The sequence below is a fragment of the Pithys albifrons genome, chromosome 3 (assembly GCF_047495875.1).
Source record: "Pithys albifrons albifrons isolate INPA30051 chromosome 3, PitAlb_v1, whole genome shotgun sequence".
Lineage (NCBI taxonomy): Eukaryota > Metazoa > Chordata > Aves > Passeriformes > Thamnophilidae > Pithys > Pithys albifrons.
Genome location: NC_092460.1, coordinates 49424830 through 49445516, shown reverse-complemented (window position 1 = coordinate 49445516; position 20687 = coordinate 49424830). Strand labels below are relative to the sequence as shown.

At 52.2% G+C, this 20687-nt stretch overlaps 2 protein-coding genes across 4 annotated transcripts; both read left to right on the top strand.

Moving 5' to 3' along the window:
* Positions 1–3654: 3654 nt before the first annotated feature.
* Positions 3655–20140, top strand: KCNJ4 (potassium inwardly rectifying channel subfamily J member 4). Of its 3 annotated transcripts, none has more exons than XM_071549865.1 (4): positions 3655–4091; positions 15802–15956; positions 16532–16707; positions 17937–20140. In XM_071549865.1, the coding sequence occupies exons 3-4, from the start codon at positions 16670–16672 to the stop codon at positions 19264–19266; spliced, it is 1368 nt and encodes a 455-aa protein (XP_071405966.1). In that variant the 5' UTR covers positions 3655–4091; positions 15802–15956; positions 16532–16669; the 3' UTR covers positions 19267–20140. The 3 variants fall into 3 exon arrangements, with proteins under 3 accessions (XP_071405966.1, XP_071405968.1, XP_071405967.1); XM_071549866.1 differs by lacking the exon at positions 3655–4091 and adding an exon at positions 15161–15235; XM_071549867.1 differs by lacking the exon at positions 15802–15956.
* Positions 12807–14001, top strand: LOC139669574 (endosome-associated-trafficking regulator 1-like). Its single transcript, XM_071550076.1, is given in 2 exon segments — positions 12807–13906; positions 13908–14001. Coding segments are annotated over 2 exon segments (1194 nt in total).
* Positions 20141–20687: the final 547 nt, after the last annotated feature.

Below are 20687 nucleotides of genomic sequence, written 5' to 3'. Positions count from 1 at the left end.
CTGATCTTGCCCCAGAGCTGGCTCTCGCTGCTGCCCTCCCTGTCCCCAGCCATCACCCAGGGCTGTCTCCTACATGTATCTTTCTGTCCTTACAGGCTTGCTTGGAGTAAAATCCTTAATGATTAAAGTGTAAACTATTATTCCTGGTGCTTTCCGAGAGGATTAACAAGCCTATTAGCACCACCAGATCCCTTTTTGAATACATTTGCATACATTTCCTCCCTGCCCATTAGGCTGGCAGTTGTGTTTTCCCGCTCCAGCATCTGCATTATTGGGCTTTTCCAGATGGATTCACAGGCCGTGTTGGAAAACCCCTGCTCAGCCCCATGAGACTGGTGATGGCCCTGCTAGGGCACTGAGGCAGAGGTTGGTGCAGTGGGAGAAGAGCAGGTTAGACCAAAAGGACAGCATAGGCAAAGGAGTGACAGGGTAGAGACTGACTGAAATTGTATTTCCAGCCATCAGAGTGAAGCTGCCTGGGATTTCAGAAGGGCTTTACAGGGCCATCTGGGTGCCATAAAAGCCATACCCCAGCCCTGGTGGCCCTGCAGGGCCCTGTTATCCCAGATCCTTTTGCGGGTGGGCAGAGAGGTTTGAGTCATGGAGAGGGATATGGATATTTTGGGGGAAGGAAGAGATACAGGGTCTTCTCTTTCAACAGATCCCCTTCCAAGTCTCTGTAGTGCAATGTCAGAGAGCCCTCATCTTTCTCCTGTCCCTGCACTCCTTTTTGCAGCTTCTTGTCTCACCCAGGGGAAAAAGCCACCTGCAGAGGGGTAAGGCTCTTGTGGGTGGCAAAGGTTTATTCTCCTAATCTTGCACTTCCCAAGTCAGCTCCAAGTCCTGGCATTATACCCTGCTGTGGCACCAGGAATCACCAGCTGAGGTGACCATCAGAGAGACTTCATGTGAGCAGTTCAGTTGAGCTCACTTCCCATGGGACATCCCCGTACAGCATGAGGGACATGGGAAATTTGCCAGGAGGCCAAGGGGCAGCCAGGCCCTCAGAGATAAAAAAATTGGCACAGTAAGAGGGAGCAAGTAAAAATAAACCTTCCCTCCTCCCTCCCTGCCACAACGCCAAGTGCCTTGTGCTGGGTGTCTCCCTGCCTCCCAAAATAATGCTGGGTACTGCCACCACCCTGCACGGTGATGCTCTCTCCATGCCTCTTGTTTCCATGGTGACCACAAGGCATGACGCCAGGGTGACAGGGAGGCAACTGAGCTGGGATTTGGCATTAAAACCAAGAATTTGGGGTTGTTTGGTTTATTTTTCTTCCCCCTCCCCTTTAGTTCTATTTTTGGGGGTTCCCTCTCTGCCTCTACTGGTCTGTAAAGCTCCTCCTGCAGAGCCCCTGGGCCAGGCAGCAGCAGCTCCATCCAGCACCCTTCCCCACCTCTGCCTGTTCTTTGAGGCAATGATGAGAGGATGAGAAGATGGACAAAGGGGATTTCTTTCTCATTGAAACATTTGTTTCCTGATACCAGGTTGCTTGGCTGGGTGTCCACCTCCATTTCTGCTGCAGAATACAGCTCGGGCTGTATCTGGACCTCCTAGGACAGTGGGCAGTATCAGGGACTCATATGAGAGGGGGAAATGATTCAGCATTCCCAGAGGGACTGGGGAACATGGTGGGGTTGAACACCACGGGCCACCTCTGTGTCCCACCATCTCTGCCTCCCATGACCGGGTCAGTTGGGCTGGGGCTGTCCTGGAGCCCTGGGGACAAGGATGGGACAGTTGGAGGAGGATTGTTGAGGGAATCTGGCAGGTGCTAAGGAGTCTAAAACTTTGTTCTCTGGTGTAAACACTCCAGGACAAAACTGCCCAGGGCAGAGAGGGCTTGAGGTTTTGTCTTGACTTAGCTGGTGTCACTGGAACATGGGACCATAGGTGTCCAAGCAGGAGCTGCTGGCAGAAAGGTAGCCCTTGTCTTCATTCTCAGACAGGAGAGAGAACAGGCAGCATTTGCTCACCTTTCCAGGGGCTCTTTCTTCTCCCTCAACCCACCTCTCCTTCTTTCTCCCTCCTTCTATTTCTCTCTATTCACCCCTCCATTCATCCCTCCAAACATTCCTTCATTTATCATTCCATCTCTCTCTCCTTTCATCTATCCCTCGATCCATCCTTCCCTCCACCCTTCTATCCCTCCATCCTTCTATCCCTTTGCCTCCCTCAATCCCCACAGCAGCATTGGGAAAGGTTGGCGGAGTGGGGCTATTTTTGGGAGCGTCTCCCTGGCAACGGCTGCCACCACCGTCTGTGGTGGCTTTTCCATAGGTGCTAAAATATTCCATGCTTCTTATTAAAGACAGTGCTGGTGGAGACGGGCGGGGGTGGTGAGTGTGAGCCACCCCACTGCTGGGGCCAGTGGCCATGGGGCGGTCAGGGCATGGCATCTTGGGGGCACAAGGACAGTGAGACATCAGTGGCATCCTTGATGTGACAACCCCATGTACCTCTCAATGGCTCCAGCAGTGCCAGCTGCCTCTTGGCTGTGCCAGGCTGCCACAGGGTTCCCATAGGGACAACGACAGAGGGGATGGACAGGCTGGCCCAATTCCATCCAGGTGCAGCAGCTCCCCTGGATTCCCCACTGGAGCAGCAGGGAGCAGCCACTGGTGCACTGGGATGAGCTCCTGGTTTGCAGCTTCTCATCTGCATGAAGCTGCTAAACTCACCTTCTGCTTCCCTGGTGGTGGCTTTGCCAGGTGGGAGCAGGCTGTGCTCACCACGGCACTGCTTGCTGATGCCATGGGGGACAGCAGGCCCACAGCATGGTGTGCAAGGGGGTATCCTGTGTGCCAGGGCATCTTGGGATGATTTTGGGAGGGAGGGTCATGTTCATTGCAGGACTGGAGACCAAAGGAGACTCAAAAAGATATTTTTTGATACTTTTTGACTTCTCAGCACAGGCCTTAACACTGGGGACAGCAGATGAGACACCAGGATGGAAACTATGTCCTCAAACCACTCCAACCTGAAGCAGGGCTGTCCTCAGGAGTACATGCCTACAGCCACTGCCTGCATGGTCAGGGGTCTCTTCAGCCTCTGTCTTCACTGCAGCAGCATCCCCTGTCTTCTCACCTTGTCAGCAAGAAGTGACCTCTTCAAAGCCTCAGAGATGCTGCTGGCAATGGAGACCCAGAGGAGGTTTCCTGGCAGAGCAGCTGTGCACCATCCTGGAGCCCTGAGGGCCCCTCTGTGCCCATGTTCCTGTCCCCAGCATTACCTATTCCAGAAGGAAATCCCCAGCTCTGTAGGGTGGGGAGGCAATGCCCCACAGCAAACACTCTGCATCAGCTGGGAGAGCCTGGTCCTCCCTCAGGGTGAGGTGTCAGCCCAGCACCCCACATCCAGGAGGGAAAAAAGTCCCTAACAGTGGATATTTGATCCCTGCGCACCAGGCCAGCAGGAGGATTCATCTCCTTGGGGGCATCTGGTGGCCCTGTCATCCCTTTCCCGCTGCCGAGGGTTGCTCTCATCTCCCCCATGGTGGTTCCGCAGCTCTGAGTTCACATGCAAGGATGGGCTAAAGTAGCGGAAAGCTGTTGGATCCTACCACAGAGTTAGTGACTTCTCAGCTACAGACTGCATAGCAATCAGCGAGGGGGAGAGGCAGCCAGGGAAAGGGAGCGGAGCGCAAACGGAGGAAGAGTGGAAGCGAGAGGGGGATCTGGGGACTAGAAGAGGGGAGCAGTGACGGGCATGGGCAAATAATGCCACGAGAAGGAGGGAGCCAGGAAGGAGGGGGAGACCTGAACCCATCGCCGTGCCACGAAGGCACATCAGCACTCCGTGGGATGGACGCTCCTGGGAGCAAAAAATTCTGAGAGGCAGAGGCAGGAGGAGAGCGCTGGCGTGGGCAGGGCAGAGTTAGGAGAGGAGCAGGTCGCAGCAGAGAAGTAGCTCTTCGGGGGGAAAAAATAAACCTAAGCTGGAGGCGAGCGAGGACTGCAGAGAGACTTCCCTGATTCCTCTGGTCCGGCTGAGACATTTCATGGTGAGATGGAAAAACCGTCCGCTTTCCCCTTCCTCTGATGTTGGCTCGGCACGGCTGGAGCAGGCGGCAGCCCTCGGCAGGACCCGGGTAAGAGGCGGTGCCGGGGCGCGCTGCTCCCCGCACCGGCATGAGACCGGGAAGGGCTTTTTTCCCTTAGGAAAATAATGTATTGTTTCATTTGCGTTCACTCCGAGGAACAGCTATAAATATAACTTAGAGATGCGTGGCTTCGTGTGAGCCTGCCAGTGAATAATAAAGTTGCCTGTGTGCATGGCATATACACGTACAGCTACTGGAGCGGCTGCGGGCCGAGGGGCAGGGGTGGGCACCTGCCTGTAAAACTCCCCAGCTTCCCTCCCCGCCCCTTGCCACCCTGACTTTGGTCGCTTTGCAGATAACTTCTTCATTTTTACGGCTCCCATGTTTCCTTAGTGTCTTCCTGCCCTGGGCTGGGTCTTTCTCACCTTTTTCCCCTGCTCCATGTCGGCAGTGGTCCCAGACATTTCACAGAGAAGAATGCAGCTCGTTCTCCAAGTGCTCAGGTGCAAATGGGGCTGAAGTGGACATGTTGGTTCTCCTGCTGCCTGTGGAGCTTTTTGGGCTTCAGATCTGCCCCTCTGTCCTTTGCCTTCCACCTTTCCTGGTCCCAGCATGGCTGATCCTGCTGCTGGTGGTCCAGCATCCCCCAGACAGGCACAGTGCAAAGAGTCTTCTGGATACTGGGTTTGGGTGAAAGGAGTTCAGGAGGAAACCATGAGCAAACTGCCAGAGAAACTCTGCCTTTACTCCCTGTTGGCAAGGTTGGTATCCCCACCAGGGCGGGAATGGGCAGACAAGTTTTTGTGGTGCTGGCAGGTCACTTTGGATATCCCTGCTGCCACTTTCAGCCCACAAGGCCCCCCCTCCTGGGCAAATCATCTGAAGTCAACCAAATCCCTCTGACAAAAGCCTGGAGATCCTGTCTCCACTGTCCAGTCTTGACTCCATCCATGGCAAGGCACGAAAAAGCTCTGAGGCCTCTCCCTTCTCCCATGCCCCCTTTTGGGAGGTTGTGCTGTGAAGGGCAGACAGTGACTGCACAGATGGGATGTGTGTGGCAGAGGTGAAGTGGCTTGAAGACTACCCTCTACCCCTGCTCTGTGCCCTCCATGGCTTGCTTCTTAGGAGAAGGCATCCAGAGGGGGTGTGACGTGTGGAGATAAGCCCAGGGCTGGGCATCACCCAGAGCCTGGGAGGGGGCAGGCAGATGCACAGAGAATGCATCTTGATGGAGACATATGAATGTGCCCCTTCTCCATTCACCATCACAGTGGCACCCACAGAAGCCTGAGACATCCTGGCACATGGCCATCCCTGCTTGTAGCCATGGACAATAAGAATAAGTATAGGGGAAAATGTGCCCTAGGAGGGAAACATGAGTCTGGTAGGTACAGGGAATGGTGGGGAAGAGGAGGGATGATGAGGACGGCCACAGACAGGATGACCTGGAGAGGGCTGGTCTGGAGGGTAGTGGGGCTCTCTTTCCTCCACCCTTCTTCTCTTTCATCTCTCCCCCAGTTTGGATACCTAGATCAAGTGCCCCAATGTGTGGGGCTGGCAGTGTCCCTTGCCCTTTATGGTTTTCAAGGAAAGACAGAAAGCGAGGAGGTGGCTGGGAAAGGACAGAGTTAGCCGGCAGGATGGGTCCTCATTGGCCCCTCTTGCCACTTGGCCACCCCAAGCTCAGCCACTGGTCACCACTCTGGGAGCAGCTGCATTCCCAGGGTGGTATCACTGATAGGAGGGCACCAGAGATGGGGAGAAGGACAAGGTGATGGATACCTGTGCCCGCCATGCACATCAGGCCAGACCTGGAGTGGAGCAGTTAATGGCAATCTGCACTCAGCAAGTTCCCCTGTCCTGTCCCATTATTGCACTGGGTTGGCTTAACCCGACAGTGCAGTGAGGAATCAATAGATGGATGCTGGCGTCTTAGCAATCGATCCCTTACTCATACACACGGCTCCCAGCCTCCCGCTGGCACTCGTTTTTCTGTGAATGGCAAGGACTGAGTGCACCGTCTGCGCCTGCCTCGCAGTGCTATGAAACTGAGTCAGGCTAAATTCCTGCTCCTTGACAGCACTGCCTCTATGCCCCTTACCAGGACAGAAGGGCCTCACATGAAGCCCCAGGTGGGACTGGCTCTGCATTTCCTCCCCAGACAAGGTGACTTTAGTGGAGATGATTGAACTTGAAGACTCTTCATGTGAGAGATGCCAATTCTCTGTCTTCGGACAGGCAGGGGCTGCCTTTGATGTGGTTGTCTCCCTCAGAGCTCTCAGATTTTTTCTACAACAGTGAAGGTGGTGCCAAGGCCCAGGCACATGAGGGATGGGAGCTGGCTGCAAGGTGACCCTGCCCCAGTGGTCCCAGAGACCCATGCACCTCCATGTCTGTTCTTCTGGGAGGCTGGCAGCAGGCAGCTTGCTTTGGGGACAGTTTTGGCATTCTCCCACTGGTTTATTTGGGGAGGAGATCCTCACCACCTCCTGGCACTAGCCATGCTGGCACAGCAGCACCACTGCTGCTGTCATTGGAGGTTAGGGAGCAGAGGGTGGAGAACAAGGTACCCTTCAGTATGACACTGCCCTACGCTGCCAGCCAGGGGCTCCTGCAGCCACTCTGCCCATGTCTGTGCCAGCCCCTGCCACCATGGCAGCAGGTTTGCCCCTCACAGTCTGGATGACTGTTTTATTTCTATGGCAACATTTCTCCTGAAACATTTCAGAGGGAGTCTGGTGCTGTGTGAAAACAAGGGAGGCAACGTCTCCCATTCTGTCCCCTGCAGAAGGTTCAGAGAAATGCCCCTGACATCTCTCCTTGCCTCCCTCCTCACCTCCTTCACTCCCTGGCGAGTGGCACCAGCACTGGTACAACAAGCTGCTGGCCTTGTCCTGGCTGCCTCTCTGCTGCCTGTTCTCCTTTCCCCTGTCTTCAGCTTTGCTTTCCCCTATTCTCTCACCTGCTCCCTTTCTGCTGGCAGCCTGGTTAAGCAGCCATGCAGGGGGACCAGCTGAAAGAAGTCTTATAGAAAGTGGATGTCAAAAGTGACTCTGCTATAGAGGAGGGTAAAGCCTCGTGAGAGCTGTATAGATCGGCCCTGCCAGCAGCACTGTGAGTGCAGAGGCTGAAGGGCACTGGGGATCCCAGAGGCTGGACATACAGGCACTTCATCCCTCTGAAAACTCGATGGCATTATGAAGAGTCAGTGCCTGCCACGGGACTAGACATAGCGGCTCCAGAAGTCCTCTCCTCTGATATTCCTGTTGTTCCCACCACCAAGAAAAAGCCCTGTGTCTCGGTGGAGGTGACCATGCAGAAGCTGTGGGCAGCACCGAGGGCCAGCAGGCAAGAGGCAGGTGAGCAGGCAGGAGTGGGAGTGACTATTGCTGCCTGGAGGAGCAGGGGGTGATATCGAGGTCACAGCAGTGTGCACATACAGCCATTGTGTCCCGCTTTGCAATGCTATGCCCCTGGTCTGATCATGTCCACGATGGCAGACCCTGCCATGTCAGGGAGACAGGGGGTAGGTGAAGGAAGGAGCAATGGTCCTCCATACTTCATGAGGTGGGCAGCATTTCAGCTTGACGTCTTTCAGATGCATTTGTTAAACAAGATGGATCAAGCTGCAGCAATACAAGTTCATGAAATACCTGATCCACTCTCTGAAGGAATGCAGTTTTGCAGCTCACCTGGCATTCTCCCTCCACTCTGTTTTTGGTGTCTCACAGGCATGGCTGAAAGGGAGAAGCTGGGACCCTCTCAGGAGAGTGGTGGCTTCGCTGGGCTCCTTGGGCTCCTTGTTAGCATAGCAACAAAGGGTTTGAGGGGAGGTTATTTTCTTTGCCTGTTGCTGATGGGTTAGTGCTCAGCAGCCAGGCTAGGCTGGGAACTCATCTCTCCTGCAGCAGCCAGGTGTGGAGCAGTGGCTGCCACCTCTCTGGATTGGGGGCTTGGTGCAGAGCAGGCTTTGCCCTGGTTATTGCTCACCCTTTGCTTCTGTTACTGTTGTTGTCATCACCCCTGACCCCTTTCCAGGCACCTGTCTTGCTGGGTACATGGCAGAGGTACTGCCCTGTCAGGGGTGCAACTGCAGCGGGCAGGCGGATGATGTAAGCCACCTTTGACCCCCTTTTCCTGCACACTGATAATGATCCTTGTCCCCTGACAAGCCAGAAACAATCAAAAGGCCCTGCGTGGGCAGCTCTCCTGGTCAGGGACTCTGAGCTGCAGAGATGCCGAGGCACAGGGATGCTGCTGCGAATAGCCTTTCATCAAGGCTCCCAAAGGGCAGGGTGCTCAGTGAAGGGTGTACCTGGGATGGAGGAGTTAGGGCAGGTGTCCATTTCACTGGTGCAGTCATGCTGGAAAGCTGGAAGAGGCGACCTGAGTGTGCTGCAGCCACTTCAGATGTAAAGACGTCAGGGACACTCCAGCACCTTCAGTTTTTGAGTTCTTGTGGGCTTTGACCAACCCTCTGGGGTCTAGTGCATGGTTTTGGCAGGCAGGGTGCTGGGGCATCAGCCCCTGCGTTTCCTCCGGAGCAGGTGGGACACGGTCTGTGCCTTGGCTGCCACAAAAGCTCTGCTTCTTTTTGGCTAAAAACCACCCAGGAAAGGCCAGGGGCCTTCTGAGCATTTAATTTCGCTGTGATGCCAGCTACAAAGCATAACACCCACCTACCTCACTCAGCAAGAAAAAGAAGGGACTTCTCTCCAGCTGCCGCTCCAGCAGCATCCTCTCCTTACAATCCTGTTCAGCCAATCCCTGGCCCCTGTATCTTGTCCCCTCAGCCCCTTTTTGGCCAGAGAAGAGTGGGTGAAGGCCAGGGTCAGTTCCACTAGCCCCACCATGGGGTGTTCCCCATCTAGTCTGAGATCCTGGAAAGCAGATAGCTGTTCTTGCAGTGCTGGTGCCTGGACGGTGCAACTGGAGCAGGGATTGCTGGGGTGGTGTGGGAGCAGGCAGGAGGTGATGTTGTCACCTTCCTGTCCCTCTCCCTGACTTTGTCATCCTGGGGACCTTTGTGTGATTCCCATTTTTATCTGTTTTTTCTCCCTCTCACTCTTTCTCTCCTTCTCTCCTAGCTTTCTTCTCTCCTCCTCCCATCAGCATGTGGGCTGATCATTGCTCAAACTTTTAATTCAGATGGTAATTGGAATAATAATACGGGCAGAATCCTTCTGGCTCCGTTGCTGCAGCTGGCTTCAGGGAGCTATGAATAGCTCTGAGTCACACACTGAGATGGTTTAACTTCAAATCATTTTGTTTTGTTTTCATATTACCCATTCTCAGGCTCCAGAGCTCGACAAGGGGGTAAAAACCTCTCCCCTTCTCACTGCACCTCAAAGTATAAGCCAGGCAGAGGTGTGTTAAAAAAATTCTCTTTTGGAGAGAGAAACTGGTCAGCGGATCATGCCTTGAGGGGCAGATGGGGACTGTTGGCACTTAATCTATTTATAATTATTGAACGAAAAGGCAGAAGTGTGGATATAAAAATGGTATAGAGTTTATTACAGCTTCCTCCCCTCACCTTCCATATGTCATTTGCCTTTTTAATATGGTAAAACTCTCCTGCACGGTGATTGTGCCTTCGTGTGTGCCTGCACAGCGCCTGGCACCCAGCCCTGCTGGCACGGAGGAGCGAGAGCTCAGCCACTGACTATTGTGGCAGGACAGCCCCGTGGCACCAGGTTGCCCTATGAGCCCTGGTATGAACCCTGGGAATATCTGTGAGGAACAGGAGAAGAGACAGAGTTACAAAGAGAAAAAAGAGGACAAACCAAATGCTGTGGATCTGGGAGGCTCCGCAAAAAAGCAAAGGGCCCCTCTCGGCTGCATGTGTTTCCATCCTGACTCCCCAAGAGGCAAGAAGCTCATCTGCTGCGTTGTCACCGAGCCCGAGCTGGCAGGATGGCTCTGTGGATGCTGATCTCAAAGCCAACCAGGGCTACACAGCCTGCAATGGGGATAAAGGCACAAAGTGGAGCGCAACCAGCGGCTGTGGTATTGACCACAGACAGGAGGGAAGCATTTGCCAGACAACTCCAGATAAAGCAAAGACTAAGAGTGTAAAAATACTCTGGGATTTTTCCATCGCTGTCGTTCACAGTGTATGTCCCAGAGCACCAGATATGGTTGTTATAAAAAGAGAAGTGGGGGAGTGCTTCAGCATGGACTTTTCTGTTCTGTTTCATGAGACTCTTCCACTGCAAATTTAAAGAAGGATTGACAATATATGATCTCCTCTGGCAGGGGCTGGAGAAAGACTGGGATGTGTGAGGCGCTGCACCATATACTGGGGATGGAGTGATGGAGGCATTGCAACAGCAGCAAGTGCCTTGACATTATTGACCCACAGGTCTGTTAGAAAAGGACAGCAACATCCCATCCCCCCTGTGTCTGCTTCGGGTCAGAGCAGAACTGTGGTGGCAGTGTGGGCTGGTGCGATGGCTTGTGCTGCTGGAGCACAGTGTCACACGGGAAGGTGGAGATGACTGCAGCACCATGGTGGTGTCCCCAGCATTGCTCAATCTAGGACACAGGAGGGGGAAAGTCGTTGGGAAGGAAGGAAGGGCAGCCCACACTGAGAGGCCGGTGGATATTGGCCCCTGGAGACCCACCTGGCTGACATCTTCTATACTGCAAGACAGTGGCTGTAATACCTATCCTGCAGCAACTTCCCACAGTGCTGGGAGGGCTTCTCTCAGGCCATGAAATACATGGGTGTTCACGTTGGGGCACCATGGAGAGGGTAGGAGAGGGATGGAGAGGCATGTCTCAGAACTGTAGTATCCTCCATCTCCCAGGGTGCCCCATGCTGACCCACCAGCATGGTTTCATCCAGCTCCCCAGGAATCACCACTGACCCCACAGCTTCCTCTGCCATCTGTGGGTCCCCAGAAGCAGAGCAAACTCCAAGAAAAATCCTTGGACACCCTCTGGGATTTGCATCTCTGTCCTCAGCCAGGCTTTCCACCTCCCTGTCCATGTGACAGGCAGTGCATGTTCAGAACATAAATGTCATTCCTTTTTGCTGGAGACGTCTCTGAGCCTTCCCGGTTTATCCATTTTGTGTTTCAGGTTTTCAAGCTGCAGTGGAACCATTTCAAAGGCATTTGAACTATGTTTGTGTAAGGTTTGGGCTCCTGGTAGGACCTCTGGCCTTGCCAAGCTGGTGGCACCCATTTTGTAGGCAGGGATGTCAGGAGTGGTCCTGGGCCACCAGCTTCTGAGGAAGGACAGTGACCATCAGGTCACTGGAGATGTGGCATCTCCAGGGAGCTAATATGAATACTGGCCCCAATGTGATGGTAGCCTCCAGCCCAGGGCTTCTTGCCTGCCTGTCTGTCCTTCCCATGGTGGCACCACACACTGTGGGGGTGTGTTCAGGTGGAAGTGGGAAGTGTGTTTATTTTCATTTGTCTCCTGGCTCGTGCAGCTCTGTTTGTGGCACTCAGTATTACTAACACTTCCCTGTGCCAGCTGGCAGGAGGGGATGAATCAGATTTGCAGCTCCACTGTGCAGACCCCTCACTGGCCATCCGGCTTGGAGTGATTCCTCTGGCCAAAACGCTGTTGGGTATCTCCTGCCTCTGTCCAGGGTGAGCCCTGGCACAAAATGCCAGTGGCCTGACCTTCCTGCTGGGAATACCTCAGTACCCTGTGGGCAGAGTTGTCCCCTCTGACCCACACTGTTTGCCAGGGACTGGATAATCCCAGTTCCTCCTTTATGCTGGAGGTCTCAGGTGTCTTCATGACCTATTCTCTGTCCACCGGCAGCATTCTTAGGCTGGGGTTGGCTCTGCAGCCAGGAGGATGGTTTATACGCCTGCTGTCAAAAAATGCTCTTGTGGTTGTTGTGGTTTAACCCCAGCTGGCAACTAAATATCACTCAGCCACTGGCTCCTTCCCCCCATCCACAGTCCTGGTGGGGAGGAGAACTGAAAAGACAAGGTAAACCTTGTTAGTTGAGAGAAGAGCAATTTAATAATTGAAACCAAAGAATGACAAACAAACAATTCATAGTAAGAACTGTAATAATAACTAGAGGGAGAGAAACTAACAGGACCCAAGAGAAATGAGTGATGCACAACCCAACTGCTCACTATCCACTGATCGATGCCTATCCCATCCCCTTGTAGTGATCGGAACTCCTATTATGTAAATTGTCCAGTTTATATATGGGGAATGATGTTCTATGGCATGGAATATCCCTTTGGCCACTTTGGATCAGCTATCCTGGCCATGGTTCCTCCTGGATTCTTGTGCAGCTCATCACTGTCAGAACACGGGAAACTGAAAAATCCATGACTTAAAGTAAGTCACTACTTAGCAACAACTATAACATCTGTGTGTTATCAGCATTACTCTCATACTGAATCCAATACACAGCATTGTACCAGCTGCTAGGGAGAAAATTAACTCAGCCCCAGTCAGATGGCAGTTGATTGGTTCCTCTCCCTCCCTCCATTTCTGACCACTTGCATCCACAGAACTCGGTGACATCACAGACCTTGGAAATGTTGGTTGTTCCAGTTGTCCCCCAGAGCCAAGAAAATCAGGTGTCTGGTCCTCTACTCCCTCCTGAACATTTTGCTGTTCTAGACAGAGGGATTTTGGTGGCTGCCTCTTCTGGCACAAGTATCACTGACGCTGTAGAAGTTGGCACACTGCTTGTCAGTGTCACTGGCTTGTGTGATCTGGGCTCCAGGAGGATAATTTGGATTTTCCAACTTGCTGCAGCCCAGAGCACTCTGAAAAATGTCATGGCCACTTGCCAGCTCTGGGCCAATGGTGAAGGTCTCACCTGAATCTCAAGGCTTGGAAGATGATGATGATGACAGTGACCAATTCAGGTACTCCTGCCACTCTGTGCATTCTTTACCCCAGAGCAAGAGCAGTGATAGCTCAGATGAGTCAGACAGAGGATCTTCCCCAACTCCCAGGCACTCTAACATGGTGGAAGATGAACAAGTGGGGTTGGCCAAGCATGCACTGGAGCTTGAGGAGGAAGGTCAGGAGTCTCAAGAACCATTTTACGAAGACATGGTGATGTCTGACAGCTTGTCTGGAGATAACAAGCCCAGCCCGACCCAACATTTTCCCAGGCAGCAGAGGTCACCTGCTCTCCAAAAGACCAGTACAACACCGTGTGGCTCCCATGACTCTTTCCAGAGTAGTGCAGATCAGCACTTGGGGATGGAGACTGCTGCCCCACAGGCCCATGCCAGTGACCCTTTTGTGGGGCATCCACAGTGCACCACAGGAGCAGAGCCCCACATGTTGCACAAGGAGGCCATTGGGGACAGGGAGTTCCCATCCCTGCAGCTGACCTACGACATCCTCAGGGAGGAGAACAGCATGATCAGGGAGGAGAACAAAGTGCTCAGAGATAGGAACCTTGTGCTCAAGGAGGAGAACTTTTTCCTCATGAAGATGTTCTATGGCATCAGGGAGGACAACATGGTGCTCATGGAGGAGATTGTCATGCTTAGCCGGGAATACAACACATTCAGGGAGTGCTATGGCAGGCTCAGGCATGAGAATGACATATTCAGGGAGGACAATGCCATGGTCAGGAGAAAGTTGAAGAACTTCCAGAACAGCTTAGAGAACCAGGCGCACATGGTGTTGAGCCTGCAGGAGCAGCTGAAGACCAGCCAGGCTGAACGGAATAGGGAAGTCCAAGAGCTCGAGTCCTTGGTGCAGCAGACTAAGAGTCATCTCCAGCTAATGACCCAGCGGGCTCTGTATGCAGAAAGAAACATGGAGTCGCTGAAGCAGAAGATCTTTTTTCTCCAAGGACAGCTGGAGAGTTGCAACCTGGAGAAAAAAACCCTGAGAGCAGAGCTGCTTGGTGACAGTGAAGGACAACTTAGACTTCACCGAGCAAAACCCCCTCAAGCTTATAATGGGCGCAAATGGTTCCATCAGGCAGCTCCTGCCTCAGGAATGAAGGTTCTGCCAGTTATTGCTGAGGTCTTTGAATCTACCAGCAAAATTCTCAAATTGTAAGCAGAAAAAAAAAATCTATGAGTGCAATTCTGTGTGAGTTCTATGGATGAGTGTATGGACCAACACTATAGTCGTCCTACTTGCAGCCATTTGCTGTAAATAAAAGCATTTGCTTTTCCATTCTCAAATGTGTGTGCTCAGACTGGTAGCCTTTATCCTTTGTGGATATACTTGTGATTAAGTATCAGTTGCAGGTTGTGGTGTGACTTTAGCTGCTGGTACTCTGTTCAGGCACTGTGGAACCAGCAGCAAACACTGCCCAGGCTCTGAGCTGTACAGTCTGGCTGTGGTGGACTCTGTGCAAGAGGCTGTGCCACAACCGCAGCTCACACGAGCTCCTGTTTGAGTGCCAGGAAGGAGCACAACAGCACAGGATGCAGTGCTCTTCAACAGTGTGCTCATCCCTTCCCATAGCTGTACCAGCCACAATCACACATGAGCAAAGCCCTTGTATTTTATGTTGCTTCCTTTGCCCCTTCTCAGAGAGGTGGGAAAGGAGAGATGCAGAGATACAGGTGCTGTTGCATGTGATTTCAGTGAGCAGAAGCTCCTAAGTTCCTCCCTCTTTTTTTGGAGCTGACTGCTGCCTGGGCCACAAATCCAGTCTGTAGAAATTGTGCACCTGTTCCTACAGCTGGGGAAAGAGCATTGTTAGTGGTGAGAGAACTCTGGGAATCTGTGAAGTACTCATATGTGTGAGCTGTGGCAGTGCCTTCCCTTGAGTATCAGTGCTGGCTAAGGATGAGCTTGGTGTATGCAGGCTGGCTAAGGAAAGTGCTAGTTGGAGAGGATGCCCTTCCTCTCCTGGCTGGGGCTGGCATAGAGGGCGTACCTAAACTGCCTGCCTTTGTCACCTTCTAAAGTCACATGGGACCCTGAGGTCCAAACTCACCATGCAATCATTGGAATTACATTTTAGTTTTATCCTAGCAGGACCATCTGTGGGCATGAGGTGACCTTTCTTGATCACATCAACATTTCTGATTAATTCAGGTTACCAACCCAGGTTCTGCTGTGTGTTTACCCAGCTGCACAGCAAATGTTCCTGTATCTGACCAAACTGATCCTCCCTAAAGACTAGGGTGGTGAGGAGATGGGAGCTGGCAGAGTTCAGTGCCAAAGTGCTTCTTTCTAATGGGAATTTTTGGGCAGCTGTTCATTTTTACCTCCATAAGGTGAGTTGTGGATTACAAGGCTGTTGTCTTCTTCTGGTCCCATAATACCCTTGTTGTGAACAACCATGTTGGTGTTGCCACAGAGCTTAAACTGCCTCAGTAACCAGGAGGAGAAACTATTGGTTAAACTGCATCCCATGAGAGGTGATGTCTGGAGCTCCTTACTTGCTGCTTTCCAGTCTATGCTCCCAACTGGGAAAAGGTGATGGGCTTCCTTAGCCACATGAAGTCTCATTCTGCAGCACTGATGAGGAGACAAGGATGGTTGTCACCAGTTTTTTCATCCTAGACATCACTTGCTGTTTCTCTCCTATGTGTGCATGACCACTTGCAAGCAGCTCTAAACCTTAGACTTGACCCCCAAATCCTTGGATTTGTCCCATATCTGACAACCACTGGTTGCTCATCAATGAGGCTGAGAGTAAGCAAACTAGCTGACTCTGTCGGCATCCCACGCTCTGCTCTGGCTGCTGTAATCCAAAGGCTACAGAGCAGGATTAGTATGAGTGTACAAAGCCCTTCCTAATCTGTGAGTCATTACCCCTTCACTGCATTTCACTTCCCAGAAGCTCTGGACAGACAGATAGACGAGCTCTTGAGTCTTTGGTTTCCCTATTCTGTTCTGGGAGGACTGGATTGGAACTTAACATCTGCTGGATATTCTCCCAGGACTCTGCTGCTGAGCTGCTCCTTGGATGCTGTACACAGGGCATGCTACAAGGTTTGTTTCCTCTAACCAGCTTCTCCTTGGCTACCCCTAAGCTCTTCTTTTCCATCCATTGTTTTTGGCTCTACCCCTTAATTTTCATCATTTCTTTGAAACAGGGGGGATGTTCTGCACACCCTGAAAGTAAATCCCCTCTGGGTCAGACTGGGCTGATGGGGATCCTTGGGGGCTGCTGTGCATGCCTATGCTGTGTTAGCCCTTGTGCGCAAGGCATTTAGTCTGGCTGAGCTCTTGTCCTGGTGTAAGCTCTGATATTAATATAATAGCTCAGAGCAAGGGACCTGGGAGCTGCTCAGCTGTTGTGCCCTTGGTCTGGAGAGCAGTGACCAGCCAGCCCTGCTCCTCTGCTGGCAGTAGGTGCTGTGGAGTGTAGCAGCTGTGGACTGTGCAACCCAGTCTGCATCCATCAGCTCCTCACCTGCCCGAGCCAGGCTGTGGTGCAGTGCCCATGGAGACCTCCAGACCCATCTTGAGCAAAAGACTGGGAGCCCTGTGCCCGCTGCTCTTGACTGGGATGGGTACTGCCAGGAGAGGCTCTTACTGGGTTTTGCTTTGTCCTTCTCTGCCAGGCGCGTGCCCAAGAGTGCTGGCAATGGCAGTGCCAGTCCCAGCTCACCAGAGGTGAAACCCGGAGCCATCCAATCCCATGTGAGTGCTGCTGCAGGAGTTCCTGTGCTCTTCCAGCTCCTGTGGCTCCCTGACATCTGATGATACAGCAAGCCATGGGCAGCATCCGAGTCAACAGGTGAGTAGCCCTCCTGTCAAGGACTGTTCCTGCCCTGATTGGCCTGATTCTCTGCATCTGGCCCCTCAGGCCCTACCTTCAGCCTGCCTTCAAGTATATTCTTCTCAAATTACCTGTCAGGGGCTTTCCCTTTCCTATTCCATGTAGGACTCCTCTCTCCTTCTCCAAACCAAAACATGCCATACATAGAGACAGTGCTTGGGGGAGTACTATGGAGGAGAAGCAAAGCACTGCATGATGCTGGATCAGAAATTACAGATTCCAGCAGTACTGCAGTAGCCACATGTCCCCCAGGAATTACAGCTCCAGGCTTCAGAGCTTGCCTTGCTGTGAGATGTGCATGGGGTGTCTTTAAGCCTGTGCTGGTGGACTTCAGCTGACATGTCAACACTATGGGGTGGGCGGGAGACACTCCCAGAGTCCTGTGAGACTGCAGCTCAGCAGGCATGAGGGCAGAGTGCTCTTGGCAATTCGGTGCACTCACTTGATTTCCTCAGTGGTCAGAGCATCTTCTGCCACCATATCTTTAAGGAGTATCTGCAACTGTCTCAGCATCACATGAGGGGCAGTGTCAGAGCCATCTGCAAGGGAGGGGAGTCAGAGGGGCAAATATCTCCCAGAAAGTGTGTGTGTAGCTTCTGCCAAGGAAACTGCCAGTACTTTGACTGTTGATCTCCAAATTACACCTTTGGCTTTGGATGCAGGATGCTGGAAGCCATGCATGTTGCTGTGGCAACAGAATTGTCCTGAGTGCAGGAAGTGTATAAACATTGTCACCACACGCCATGCAATCAGTGAGCAGAACAGGGGAGAAAATAGAAACTCCCAGCTTTGTATAATATCAGGGCCAAAATGTGGCCAGGCTGCGGGTGCTCACTCCCAGGATTCCTGGCTATCCCAGCTGCTGTTAGGTTTCAAAGCCTTGTATCCCTTCTGGCCATAAAGGTACCACAGAGCTACAAGCTTCTGCTGCTTTGCTGCCCTGTCAGGACTGCCCTGTCAGATACAACCTCCTGGCAGCAAGACTCAGCAAATATTGCATCTGACCTCCACCAATTTGGTCAGAGAGGCATCATGGTGCAAGAACCAGTGAAACATGCTGTTGTGAAACTCAACAGAGTGGTATTCTAGTCCTGTGAGTCACCCACACCTCCTGCCCTTGCTGTGTCAGTGATTGCTGTTACTCTTCACATATTTCTGATGGAAATGCCTGTTTCTTCCCTTCTAAGGTACAGCATTGTCTCAACTGAAGAGGATGGACACAAAGTCTCTGCACTGGGCAGCATGAATGGGCACAGCCGGAACGGGAAGGGCCATGCTCCTCGGCGGAAGCACCGCAACCGTTTTGTGAAGAAGAATGGCCAATGCAATGTCTACTTTGCCAACCTGAGCAACAAGTCTCAGCGCTACATGGCCGACATCTTCACCACCTGTGTGGACACTCGCTGGCGGTACATGCTTATGATTTTCTCAGCCGCCTTCCTAGTCTCCTGGCTCTTCTTTGGCTTCCTCTTTTGGTGCATTGCTTTCTTCCATGGCGACCTCAATGCACCGGCGGTGGGAGGTGGTCCCTCTCTCCTAAAGCCCTGCATCATGCATGTGAACAGCTTCCTAGGGGCTTTTCTTTTCTCAGTGGAGACACAGACAACCATTGGGTATGGCTTCCGCTGTGTGACTGAGGAGTGCCCACTGGCTATCATGGCAGTTGTGGTCCAGTCCATTGTGGGTTGCGTTATTGACTCCTTCATGATTGGCACTATCATGGCCAAGATGGCAAGGCCCAAGAAGCGGGCCCAGACCCTCCTCTTCAGTCATCATGCGGTCATCTCTGTGCGGGATGGAAAACTGTGCCTCATGTGGAGGGTGGGCAACCTGAGAAGGAGTCACATCGTGGAGGCCCATGTCCGAGCCCAGCTCATCAAGCCCTACATGACAGAGGAAGGGGAATACCTCCCCCTGGACCAGCGGGACCTAAATGTGGGCTATGATGTGGGTCTTGATCGTATATTTTTGGTCTCACCCATTATTATCGTTCATGAGATTGATGAGGAGAGTCCACTCTATGGGATTGGCAAGGAGGAGCTAGAGACGGAGAATTTTGAGATTGTGGTTATTCTGGAGGGGATGGTGGAAGCCACAGCCATGACCACACAGGCACGAAGTTCTTACCTTGCTAGTGAAATCCTCTGGGGTCATCGTTTTGAACCAGTTGTGTTTGAGGAGAAGAACCACTACAAAGTGGATTATTCACGCTTTCACAAGACCTACGAGGTAGCTAGTACACCTCGCTGCTCAGCCCGGGAGCTACAAGAAAGCAAGATGACTATCCTAGCTTCTCCCCCACCTCCCAGTGCCTTCTGCTATGAGAATGAGCTGGCACTTGTCAGTCAAGATGAAGATGAAGATGATGATGAAGTGGGTGTGGTGTTGGGGGGCAGCACCAAGGAGGAGGGAGGTATCATCCAGATGATGGATTTTGGAAGTCACCTGGACCTGGAGCGGCTCCAGGCAACTCTGCCTCTAGATACAATGTCATACCGTAGGGAGTCAGCCATCTAACTCCTCCAGCCTCCCCATTCCATACTCATTGCCCAGTCTCCTCCATTCCGCACCTGTACACTGGATAAGTTCCTTGACCAGCAAACAATCCCTCCCATGACTGCCTCTCAGCCCCTGAGTCCATCAAGGCCTGGAGCTGCTCTGATATACTTCCTTTCCCATGAAGTCATACTGACTGAAAGAGGAGTGAAGATACACTACTCTTCCCAGGTATGCAGCTTGTGTCCAGAGACAGGAAAGCAGCAGGCCTGGTTTCTTATCTCTGGAGAGGTGACAGGAGTCCCTGCCTTCAACAGACAAACTGGGATCAGCAGCGAGTGCTTCTGCTGCTGCGGCAACAACAGACTTTCTGTCCCCTCTCAGTATGGGTAGGCTCCACGTCTGTCAAGGGTCCTGGCTCTCATTAGGAGAGGAGCACTACCAGAAGAGGATGGAAGGGAGAGTTCAGGGCTCCTCAAGGGAGTGGGGTTTACTTGCATGTTTGTTGCTTATTGCACATGACTCTTTCTTTGTATATAAAACAGAAGGAGAAATGAAATCCATATTCTTCCACTGCAAAAGCAAAGCTAGGAGACAAGGACACGTCACATATCCTACTCTGCACTCTCCTTGGCTTTTGGTATCTGTCACCTCTGGAAGTAGCTCAGCTCCACAGGCTCAGACCTGGTTCTCCCAGTCCTCTTGAAAAACACTTCTTGCTCCTCTCCTGAAACACCTGGTGGAGGAGGCAGGGCCCAGTGCTTGCCACACTCAGACTGCTCCCTGGCAAGGCTGGGATGGCAGACAAGTGACCTGAGTGGACAGCAGACTCTCCACTTGCTCCTTTCACCTCCTCCTTTCCTCTCCCTGCTGCCATCAGCTGTAAAACTGAATTTGTAACTATTTATTTTTAATAAAGTCTAATATTCCAAGGGGAGGTTTGGAAGCAAAGGGCAGATCCCATGGCTGTAGCCTGGTATAGAGACTGATGAGGGTTATTAGCGCTGGTGTTTGCTGTTTGTGTGGTGTTGGAGCCTGGAAGCTCCGCCACAAGGGCTCCCTTGTTCTGGGTCTCTCTGGTAAAGACACACAATAAGAGGCTTAGAGAATTTGTTCAGGGAGAAGGTCATGTAAAATGTACGTATGGAGGGAGTCTCTTGCATTAAAATTACTGGTAGGATGAAAAGTCCTGCTTGCTTTGGAGATAATGACAGCTTTGCCCAGGAAAGGGTTATAGATATGCTTGACCAAGAGGCAGACATGCAAGATATTGGTCTAGATGGAAGGCTCAAAAAACTCATGAAAAAAACCCAAAGCCTCTCTTTTTGCTAGGGGGAAGCAGAGGGGAAACGAGGGAGGACTTCAACCAAAGTTAGACTTGTAACATCACTTTGCTGTGATGTGAAAACCTCACATGCCTTTTTCTTCAGGAGCAGCAGAAT